The following is a 12,542-nucleotide window of genomic DNA, read 5'->3' on the forward strand; positions in this document are numbered from 1 at the left end:
TCATGCCACCTCATGCTTCACTATTCACGTAAATACATTAATCCAATTAAATAAACATAAATTAATTTAAATTATTATAAAATAATATAAATAATAATAGAATAGGTAATGTCTCATGTTATAATAATATGGTAATCATGACATATAAGTGGGATATTACAATCAGGTTCATGGCTACAGTCTAATTTTAAAACCAACACAGCTATTCTATGCACCACCCTATATTATTATTATTAGATGGATTATTGTTATCAGAAAGGACTGTTATGTTTTCAAATGTCACGAGGCAGTTATTCTGCCATGTGACAGATGATACGTCCATCCCGACCATTGGACAGAGAGGACATGGTCTGGAATAGCCACATGTCAAATTTCAGAATCTAATTCAATCTAATACCCCCTTTTGTATTTGTACACATCCCATGTATGTCCATGCATGTGTATAGGTCCTCTTAGCAATTACTGTGTAGTCTCCCAACTTTGAGTGGGGATGGACGGTTTAGATTAAAACAGGCATAAAATTGGATGGCTCAGAAGTATCTTGTGATTTTTTGAAACATCATCTTCATTCATTACATGGATAACTATTTTTTTTTTCGTCTTTTTTCCCATATATACAAGCCTGTTTCTCTTTTTTATATTATTATTGTTATTATTCTGGGGCAGGGGTTGGTGTGTGTGTGTGGGGGGGGGGGGGGGATGCTTAATAGGTAGTTTTTTCTTAATCTTTAACCTCCTTTGACTTCCTTCTGCAGTTTGTTGGAGTTGATCCTTTACAAGCAGGAAATGTTGTTCAGCTGGTACTGGTCTTGGGTCTAACCATTGGGTGGATTTCTACATACATTTTTAGAGTCTCAAACAAGGAAATGACATATGCTCAGCAGCTCCGTGATTATGAGAACAAAGTCATGCAGGTTCACTTGATCAATTTTTGGTTTTGGTTCCCTGCCTCAGGAAAAAATTTAATGCATTTCACGGACTGTACAATCTTCTCATTTGCCAAATAATGTGAAGAGGTTTTAAGAAGTTATAATCATGTGTTTCCTACTCTTGGAACCTTAAAGCTTTAAAATGTGGAATATCCTTGATTAAGAAAAGCAGTGGGGGTAACCGGACACATATGCCATGGTTGATATTCACCATTGATGGATGACCTCACGCCTTTTAGTTTTGTCCTGCTCTATTTATACTTGAATCATAGTTTTAATGAATGCAGTAAACTAAATGACTTTAATTGGATAAGTATTATCCTTTTCTTCTTGCTTAGCCTACATTAGACTTAAATTAAACATGGTTTGCATGTTTGGCCATGTATCATTATGCTGTTGGTAGGCTGTGCTGTTGATTGATCAGTTCAATGGGTTTTGAAACTGTTAGAAACATTTAGACTGGATAGAAACTAAATAGCATATTTTATAGATACTGTTGAGTATAATTTTTTCATACTTAGATTATCTTGCACTTGCACAAATTCATTAAAATTGAGATTGGTTTTGCAGAAACGGTTAGAAGGACTAACAGAAGCAGAGCTTGAGGCATTGCTGGAGCAAGTTGAGGAAGAAAAAAACCGCCTTGCAAGTGGTGAGAAGCTTAACTGAAATGCCATTATCTGATGGATATTTCCTGTATAGAAGTAGCTCTTCAAGCAGCGGCAAAGTAGCGATGGAAAAATATGGCCTGGCTTAAATAAGTCTGCTCTCTCGTCATGTGGTAGACATGCATAGCACTGGTTTGATGTGGAGTACCTCGTACATCTCTTTGTCAACTCCCAATACAAGCATGGGAAGTGGATAAAAAGTGTCCACAGGTTCTTTTAGTGTGAAGAATGTCATTTTATTGTAATGGAATCTACTAGCATTTTCTAGTATTTGTTCAGTTTGGATTTCTGTTGCTCTTCCCTGATTGTGGATAGAAATGGTTTGGTGTAGAGTAGCTCATACATCTCATAGTCAATTCCCCATATAGGCATAGGAGGTGGATAAAAAGTTTAAAGAGTCATTTTATTGTAATGGAATCTAGTAGCATTTTTCAGTTTTTGTTCAGTTTGGACTTACAATACTCTTCCCTCATTTTTTTTGGTTCAAAAACTTGACAAGTGAGGTGAGTCTAGGGGTGCCCGCCCTATCACTCTCTCCACAAATTTGACATATAGCTTGTCAATAGAATTTCCCATCATTGGTTAGAATGGCCAAATCATTGCCCATATGGAAAAACCTGTTTGGCTTGATCCGTGACGATTAATCTTTTGAACATGAGGCACATAGCTTTTTGAGGCCTGCCCAAGATTCCTTCAACAGTCATGTAGCATAGAACCCAAGAATTTTCTTTGAAGGTTTGGGATTTTTTGTTCCAGAAAAAGAGAATACCATTAAAAACAGTAAAGGTAAAACATTAGAGCGAACTATGCATCTGCTTCTGTTACTATTAGAGCGAGCATCTACTGCTAGATGATGAGCCACAGAGATCAATTCAATTGTCTACATTGCTGGACCACACAAATAGATTAAAATTGTTCAACTTAGGGTTGTAACAGGTCCAGCTTTTAAAAACAACCCAACCCTGCTGGGCTCAGCCCAATCCAGGCACACCATGATTGGCCCTGATTGGGCCGTCTGGGTTGGACCTGATTGACCCTGACCTCTTTTAGCAGATTTTTTTTTTTTTTTGGGGGAAAAAGGAGATACATAATTAAGAAAATAAAGGAGCAATACAGATAATTACAGACGGGTAATCCTCTTCCCTAACCTATCAGCCTGAAGAAGAGAGGACAATTTCCCAGGGAGGTTAGCAACATCAAACTCGACTACCTGGGGCATATGAAGAAAGCCAGCCAGGCAGTCAGCACAAGAATTCAACTCCCTAAAGCGGTGATAGAAGACAGTGTGGAATCTGTAAACTGAGCTCAAAAATGTCGCCAATGACGCCCAACGCATGCCAAGGAACATGCCAACGCCCAATGATCATCATAATTGCTAACTGGGAGTCAAAGCGAATCTGCACACGAGGAATACCCATGGACACTACCTTCTCCAGAGCTGCCTTAACGGCCAGAAGTTCCATGTGAAGAACAAAGGTACTATAAAGAGCCCCTGCAACTGCAAAAATAGTGAAACCATCACTATTCTGCCCAACAATATCATACCCTCCAAGGTTCCCACGCACCAAACCGTCACAGTTTACAACCACCCAAGGAGGAGGATGAGGCCACACTAAAATAGTGCTCTTAGCGCTAAAGAATTCAACCTTAATATGCTAACGAAGGCAAAAATCCCTACTAACGTCATTGTCTACCAGCCTCTGATTTAGGATAGAAAAACGGGCCCTTGTCTCCCCAATGATCTGTTGAACCTGTGATGAAGTCTTGCTTATTAAATTGAAAACCCTGTTGTTCCTCTAGCCAAATATGATAAACCATCAAAGTGAAAGCAAACCGACGAACGTAACTAGTAAATGATGACCCCTTAAACTGAGAGTGAAGCCATCCAATAATCTCCTCCCAAGAGTTGAGGACGCTCCGCCTGGTGCCAGATAAATCCAAGATTCGACTCCATATCCATGAGGAAAAGGTACAGTGGAAAAGAGATGGTCTAGCTTCTCAGGGAAGTTGTGACACAGAGGACAAGCATCATCATCGATGACGCACCAAGATAATAATTTGCTCCGAGTGTGAAGCCGCCGGTGAATGGCTAACCAAGAAATGAAGGAGAATCGAGGCTGTGCATGAGGAAACCAAACTAACTCGGACCAGGGAACAACAACATCAGGCACACGAATTGCATCCCAGCAGAGCTTAAAGAGTAAAGACGGAAAGATGATCGAGTCCAAACCACTGTATCCTGGTGCAGTCGACGATGCATCTTAATGCTTGAGATCTCGTCCCAACGCTCTCTAATAGCAGGATCCCCATAGTCAACATCCCAGTCCCTATTAGGATTCAATAGAACATCCACCTTATCGAAAGAGCTGCGACCAAGGGCCTCCACTATGTGTACTCCCTGGGAAGCAAGGGGGCCACTTGCAAGCCAAGGGTCATGCCATAACAGGGTCTGAGCACTAGATTGGATAAGAAACATGATGCACTGAGAAGCCACCCGATCGAGTCTTCAATATATTCTTGAAAGTGCTGGAGCAGTACACGGGGAAGGAAGAGAATATAAAATGCCTCCGTAACCACCGGTGCTGAATGAACCGAGTCCAATAATTTGATGTAAGAATATTTTCTAGAATATTCTCTATTATTGTCCCATATACCAATTAGGTTATTGACCGATACTAATTTCATAGAATTGGATTCCAAATAGGAAACCCACTCCTCGTCAAATTAGGGAATAAAGTCCTACCCTATTTGCACACCTTGATGGGAGGGTGCAAAACTTTATATAATAGGACTCTAGGTCCTCCTCCTACCCTAACGTTAATCTCATTATTGGTTTCATCACCAAGAGAACATTAAGGGAGCTAGTGGGAGAAACCTAGAAGATCCATTGTATTCGTGATCGAGATTGCAGGAATAAAGATACAGGAAGAATATAATGGCGGTAAATTCTTCACAGTCGATGGTGAACGGTATGCATCGACCCTTATAGTTTAATTTTGTGATTCGATGATTGTATGGCAAGATCCTATCTGTTGTTATTAATAGAAACAACATCCTTCAAGTGGTATCAGAGCTGTATGGTTACGTCAATATATTCTTGAATCACATGGAGAGTACTGTTTATGAATGGTATTTACTACTGTTCATGAATAGTACCAATTTTATGTTAATAAATGTGGGTGAAGTTAGGTTTACTGTTCATAGCACTGTTCATGAACAGTGCCGATACTGTTTACGGCACTGTTCATGACACTGTTCATGAATAGTGCCGATTACTGTTCATGACAGTACTCAACCCATATTATGTTTGTATGATCCGATTGATCGGATCGGTTTGAATGGGATGAATTGTATTAATTTTGATATTAATCCATATGATTCATGACCAATATTATATGAACAATTGTAAAAAAACTTCTTTATGTTATTTGTATGGGACTCACAAGTATTGAAAAGATTTAAACTCTAATTGTAAATTAGGGCTTATTTGTTATACTTTACCCAAGGGTTTATTTTGTATAATGTAATTTAGGGTTTTGGATTTATGGCACCCTACTTAAAACCATATGAGGGGTTTAATAAACTAAACCCATTATGAAAGCCCATGTTATGGGATTTAATGAAATAAACCCATTATATGAGCCCATCTTCTCTTTATGTCTTATTTCTGATTCTAATCATAATAGATATGGTTTATTTGTACTCTCTACTTAAGTTTATACATATTTCATGGATTGTACATCTATTTCTACTTATGCTCTATATTACCAACTGAATTTCTATGTTTTTAGAATACTTTTATGGTAGAAATAGATAGAAATAGATGTTTATGTCTTTATGCATTATTTTAGAATATCTATGATGCTTGGATGACAATTTATATTAAATTTAAATTGAAAGTATATAATTCTCAATTTTAAATGCGTTTGGGGCATCAATGATTATGTGATTAAGTTGAATGGGAGTATCCATAGGTACACATTTTTCTTGATCACAATAATTATATATGTTGACCTTAAACATAATCGTATCACACATTCAATTTAAATTTTAAACTTTAGGGTCTTATGATGATCGTTATGTAACGGTCAAGATAAAATGGGAATATCCGCAGGTATACATTCTTGATTGACTGCGTTGATCTATATATGATAGTTTAATAGTTAAATGGGATGGGAATATCCACAGGTATACATCTTATTTGACCATTTTGATGACTTAAATTTTTTACCCTAATGATGTCTTCCATCTAATGTAAAGTGAACCATTAGCATGTTACCATCTCGATCCCACATGATAGATTGTAATGATGCAATAGGTTACTTTTCTAGAATTTTAATATTCTATTACTGAAACTCAAAGCATGATGATTGATATGCATGTATTATTTACTCTTATTCATAGGTTCAACACCTATCCCTATTTCGAATAACGTGTCACTTTTGAATGGATCAAACTTTAATGACTGGCATTAATAACTTATTTATTACCTTGCTGCCATGGATCATGATTATACCTTGCGTAATAAGAAACCTGCTGCTCTCACTGATGAGAGCACTAATGATGAGGTTACATTACATAATTGGTGGGAGTGTTCCAACCGTCTTTGCCTTTTATATATCAAGAAGACGATTAGCAAGACTATCAAAAACTCCATTCCAACTTCTGAAAATGCAAAGGAATACCTAATCAATGTAGAGAACCGTTTTGCTACTGCTGATAAATCTTTGGCTGGGACTTTGATGACCAAACTAGTAACAATGAAGTATACTGATACTAATGGGATAGGAGACCATATCTCTGAAATGGCAAGTATCTGTGCACAACTAAAACCTCTCGAATTGATAATGAATGAAGGTTGCCTTGTCCAAATCATTCTGACTTCACTTCCTCCTCGTTTTGGAGCATTCAAGATCCACTACAATACAAATAAAGATAAGTGGACTCTCAATGAACTTCAGAGTATGTGCGTCCAAGAGAAAAGGAGATTGAATGACGAGGGAGGCCAGGAGGTCAATTTTATATCCAACTAGAATAAAAGGAAGAGAGGAAATTTCAAAAACAACAATGCATCAAAGAAAGCCTCCAATCTAAAGTCTGATAACAAGAAAAAGAAAACTAACAAGTTGAAGTGTTTCTTCTGTAAGAAAGTAGGACACCTTCAGAAAGACTGTCAGAAACGCAAGACTTGGTTCGAAAAGAAGGGTAATGATTCTATCCTAGTATGTTTTCAAACCAATCTTGTTGATGTTCCTTGTAATACTTGGTGGATTGATTCAGGAGCAACTGTTCATATTTCTAATTCTATGCAGGGCTTACAACCCAGAAACCAAATCAAAGTGAGAGCGTCGTCTACATAGAAAACTGGCAGGAGTGTGAAGTTCGATCCATCGGCACTTATAGACTCATTTTTGACACCGGATTCCAGTTGGACCTTATGGATACTCTTTATGTTCCTTCTATTTCTAGAAATTTAGTTTCATTATCGAGACTTGATTGTGAAGGTTTTAAGTTTAATTTTGGTGATAAGGTTGTGAACGTTTTTTAAAGACACTAATCTAGTTTGCACTGGATATTTATGTGATAGTCTTTATAAACTTAATTTGGATTCTAATTTTTCTAAATCCATTCTTGCACTGCATGTGAATGTTGGATCAAAGCGTAAATCCAACAATGATGATTCCTCATCCCTATGGCATAGACGTTTAGGTCATATTTCTAGACCTAGAATGGAGAGGTTAGTGAAGCATCAAATATTGTCAAATCTAGACTTCACTGATTTCACCACTTGTATAGATTGAATCAAAGGTAAACAATCTAAGACAAATAAAGTTGCTGCCAAAAGGACCAATTCACTTCTGGAATTGATACACACTGACATTTGTGGCCATTTTGATCCTTGTATAACTGGTGAAAAATATTTCATCACCTTCATTGATGATTACTCACGATATTGTTATGTCTACTTATTAAATGAAAAATCTGATGCTTTAAATGCTTTTGAAGTGTTCTGTGCTGAAGTTGAAAATAAGTTAGATAGAAATATTAAAACTGTGAGATCTGATAGAGGGGGTGAATATTATGGTAGACATACTGATGTAGGGCAGAGTGAAGGACCATTTGCCCGATTTCTTAAGTTGAAGGGTATAACCCCCGAATATACAACTCCTGGTACACCTGAACAAAAGGGGGTTGCAGAAAGACGCAATCGTACCATCACAGATATGGTACGTAGCATGATGAGCAACTCCTCATTGCCTGAATTCTTATGGAGCGAAGCATTAAAAACAACTGTGTATATCTTAAACCGAGTTCCTAGTAAGTCAGTTCCTAAACTCCTTACGAGTTATGGAATGGAAGGAAACCTAGTTTAGGGCATTTACATGCATGGGGTTGTCCTGCTGAAGCTAGATTGTACAATCCACATGAAAGAAACTTGACCCTAAAACCATAAATTGTTACTTTGTTGGTTATTGTCAATGGTCAAAGGGTTACAGGTTTTATGCACCAACACATAGTACTAGAATTGTGGAAACTCTAACTGCTAGATTCTTAGAGGATGGTAACATTAGTGGGAGTGAGAAACCACGTAATGTGGTATTTGAAGAACATCAAATTTCTTTACCAACTTATGTACATCGTGATAACATTGTTGTTCCACAGATGACTGTTCATAATGTTCTAGTAAAACAACAAACTATAGAAGATGTACATATTCATCATGATGATGTTGTCCCACAGGTAACTATTGAAAATGATCCTATGGAACAACAAACTATTGAAGATGTACCACTCCATGATGTAGTTACCACTGATAATACTATGAATGTTTCTCAACTGGAAATTCAAGGAAGACCTCAGAGGGTTTGAAGGTCTGCTATTCATGATGACTATATAGTATATCTCCAAAAATCAGAGTTTGATATTGGAATCAAGAATGACCCATTAACCTTTTCACAGGCCATAAACGATAATGATTCTCTTAAATGGGTAGATGTCATAAAAGATGAGATGAAGTCCATGAGTGACAATGATGTCTGGGATCTCGTTCAATTACCAACGGGCGTTAAGGTGATTGGTTGTAAATGGGTATTTAAAACCAAACGTGACTCAAAGGGTAATATTGAGAGACATAAAGCTAGACTAGTTGCAAAGGGATTCACTCAGAAAGAAGGCATTGATTACCATGAAACCTTCTCTCCTGTCTCTAAGATGGATTCTCTGAGAATCATATTGGCATTAGTAGCTCATTATGATCTAGAGCTTTACCAAATGGATGTGAAAACTGCATTCTTGAATGGGGATTTAGATGAGGAAGTCTACATGAACCAACCTGAGGGATTTAGTGATCAAGGAAAAGAAAATCTAGTGTGTAAACTTAAGAAATCCATATACGGACTTAAACAAGCTTCCCGACAGTGGTATATTAAATTTAACCATATCATTGTTTCCTTCGAATTTGTTGAGAACACCTTTGATAGGTATATATATCTGAAACTTAGTGGGAGTAAGTTTATATTTCTGGTCTTATATGTGGATGATATTTTACTTGCTAGTAATGATTTTGGTTTGTTGAGTGATACAAAGACCTTTCTTTCTAAGAACGTTGAAATGAAAGATATGGGTTTAGCTTCTTTCGTTATCGGTATTGAGATATTTCATGATAGATCTCGTCGGATACTTGGGCTATCACAGAAAACCTATATTAACAAAGTTTTGGAAAGATATGGCATGATGAATTGCAAATCAGGTGTTTCCCCCATTATCAAAGGAGATAAGTTCAGTTTAAATCAATGCCCAAAGAATGATCTGAAAAGAGCACAAATGAAGGATATTCCCTATTCTTCCGTTGTAGAGAGTTTTATGTATGCAATGACTTGTACCCGTCCAGACATCAGTTTTGCTATTGGTATGTTAGGCAGATATGTGAGTAATCCTGGCATGGATCATTGGGTTGTAGCAAAGTAGGTGATGAGGTATTTAAAGGGGACTAGGGAATACATGCTTACTTACAGAGCATCTGATCGGTTAGAAGTGATCGAATATTCAGACTCTGATTATGCAGGATGCCTCGACAGTAGGAAATCTACATCAGGATACATCTTTCTACTTGCTGGTGGGGCGATTTCTTGGAAGTCCAAGAAACAGACTTGTGTCTCTACTTCTACTATGGAAGCAGAGTTTGTGGTATGCTTTGAGGCCACATCTATGGCAATTTGGTTACGGAACTTTATCTCAGGACTTCGGGTTGTCGACACCATTTCGAAGCCGTTGAGAATGTATTGTGACAATGTTGCTACCGTATATTACTCCAATAATGATAAGCATTCAAGTAGGGCGAAGCATATTGGAGTAAAATACAATTTTGTGAAGGAATCAGTTCAGAAACAAGAAGTGTCTATTACACACATCAAGACAAGTCTAATGATTGCTGATCCTATGACCAAGGCATTAACGCCTAAACACTTTACAAATCTTGTAATGGACATGGGTTTATGTAAAGTTTGATGTAATGGTCATATTATGTTAGACATTTTTACTTATTTATTTAAATGATCATGATATTTGTTGTTTCTAAATATTTCTCACTTTATTATCGTGTGTACACATTTTATTTAATATATGTGAGATATTATGTTGGACCATTTAGTTATAGACTTTTCTAGTCTATTCCCTACTTTTGCACCTGTTTGGATGAAGTTATTAGTGTTGTGACTATGGAAGGGAGTATGTCGTTATATGATGTATAACCGCCATGATCTACATTAGTAGTTTTGTTCAAATATGGTATTATGATTGTGATGACATAAACTTAATGGGTTTACTTTCAAATACTGCAGTATAATATTAGAATCCAAATTATATTTGAGATTATAATTATGTGGTCATATGGTTCAAGTGGGAGATTGTAAGAATATTCTCTATTATTGTCCCATATACCAATTAGGTTATTGACCGATACTAATCTCATAGAATTGGATTTCAAATAGGAAACCCACTCCTCGTCAAATTAGGGAATAGAGTCCTACCCTATTTGCACACCTTCATGGGAGGGTGCAAAACTTTATATAATAGGACTCTAGGTCCTCCTCCTACCCTAACGTTAATCTCATTATTGGTTTCATCACCAAGAGAGCATTAAGGGAGCTAGTGGGAGAAACCTAGAAGATCCATTGTGTTCGTGATCGGGATTGCAGGACTAAAGATACAGGAAGAATATATTGGCAGTAATTCTTCACAGTCGATGGTGAACGGTATGCGTCGACCCTTATAGTTTAATTTTGTGATTCGATGATTATATGACAAGATCCTATCTGTTGTTATTAATAGGAATAACATCCTTCATTTGAAAACCTGGAAGCCAAGACCCAAATTTGACGAAGGAGGGCCGCCTTGTTCCAATCCCCAAGGCGACAAAGCCCTAGGCCTCCCTCATTTTTTGGGCGACAAACAAGAGCCCAGGAAGCCTTAATAGAGCCTGTAGAAGCACTGCCCCTCCACAAGAATCTCGACATTATAGATTCGAGCAGTTTTATTGTGGCTTGGGGAATCAAAAACACATTGAACCAGTAAGCTAGGATGCCCATCACTATAGACTGGATCAACGCCAAACGACCAGCATTGGAAAGACACTTGGTCTTCCAAGAGGCCAATCTAGCCTCCACCTTAGTAGTAATTAAATCACCGTACTCATGGGAGTGCAAAGAACGCGAGTGTAGAAGAACACCTAAGTATTTGATGGGTAAGGCTTCAAATTCAATGCCAAGAGACTGGTTGAAGTAGTCACAGACCGGGGTTGAGCAATTTGCATAAAAAATGCTTGATTTTCCTTTGTTAATGGATAGCCCTGAAAGCTCCAAGAACTGAGCCAATAACTGACTTAAACATAAGGCATTTGAGAGAGATGCTTTCCCAAACACAAAAAGGTCGTCTGCAAAGCAAATGGAAGTGATACCCCGCTTCTCACAAAATTGATGATATGCAAAAACACCTTGAGAGGCTGCTACAGTGAGGGAGACAGCAAAAAACTGTAACACAGTATTAAATAAAAAGGCGATAGAGGACAGCCTTGTCGCAGCCCCTTTATTAGTCGAAAACTTTAAAGACTGGGCATCATTCAGAAAAATAACATACCCCGGATTGATGACACACTGGACAATCCAATTAATGAATACCGGAGGGAAATGAAGCCGATTCAACAAGGAGAACAGAAAACTCCATTGAACTGAATCATACACCTTTCGCAAATCAAATTTCGCAGCAAACCTGGGCATGCCACGCCCTGTGTGATAACTACAATCTTGTGTAAGACCAACTTCTTGTGTAAGACCAACTATCTTGTGTAAGACCAACTTCAATCTATTCGCCAATATCTTAGAGATGAACCGATAAATAAAAAAGCTAACTACAACGGGGCGATAATCACTGAAGGAGTTCTGGGCAGCACCTTTAGGGACAAGAGTAAGTCTAGAGAGCTTCACCTGATTTGGGAGATAGGGATTTCGAAAGAAATCCATAATAGCAGCACATACATCAGACCCAGTAATGTCCCAGGATCTCTTAAAAAAAAAGCCCCAAAGCCTTCAGTGCCAGGAGCACTATCATCATCTGCATCAAAAATGACTTTTTTGATCTCATCACAAGCGATTTCTTTACTGAGCTTGTCCCTCTCAACCCAAGATAAAGATCGATCAATGGGGAGATCGAAGAGACCACACACCACTTGAGGAGAGCCACTGAAGGCTTCAGAAAAAAAACCGGGATGCTTCAGCTCGAAAACCTTCCTCATCAGAAATCCAAGTATCATCAGAAATTTGAACCGAAGAAATCCAATTCCTGGATCTTCTTATCTTGAGAGAGCGATGAAAAAATTTGGAATTATTATCTCCAAAAGCTAACCACTTAATACGGGCCTGCTGATGCAACTTTGACTCTCTCACAGACA

The 12,542-nt window shown here is 37.8% G+C and overlaps 1 protein-coding gene across 1 annotated transcript in view; it reads left to right on the forward strand.

Annotated features, from left to right (window-relative positions):
* The window catches only part of LOC122078124, a 49,081-nt gene extending 47,039 nt beyond the window's left edge, over positions 1 to 2,042 (forward strand). Inside the window, exons 8-9 of the mRNA XM_042643986.1 lie at positions 756 to 914; positions 1,500 to 2,042. Coding sequence (XP_042499920.1) covers positions 756 to 914; positions 1,500 to 1,598 — 258 coding nt within the window. The 3' untranslated portion in view covers positions 1,599 to 2,042. The remainder of the gene's footprint in view (positions 1 to 755; positions 915 to 1,499) is intronic.
* Positions 2,043 to 12,542: the final 10,500 nt, after the last annotated feature.

This window comes from Macadamia integrifolia, chromosome 5 (assembly GCF_013358625.1).
Source record: "Macadamia integrifolia cultivar HAES 741 chromosome 5, SCU_Mint_v3, whole genome shotgun sequence".
In the NCBI taxonomy this organism is placed as follows: domain Eukaryota; kingdom Viridiplantae; phylum Streptophyta; class Magnoliopsida; order Proteales; family Proteaceae; genus Macadamia; species Macadamia integrifolia.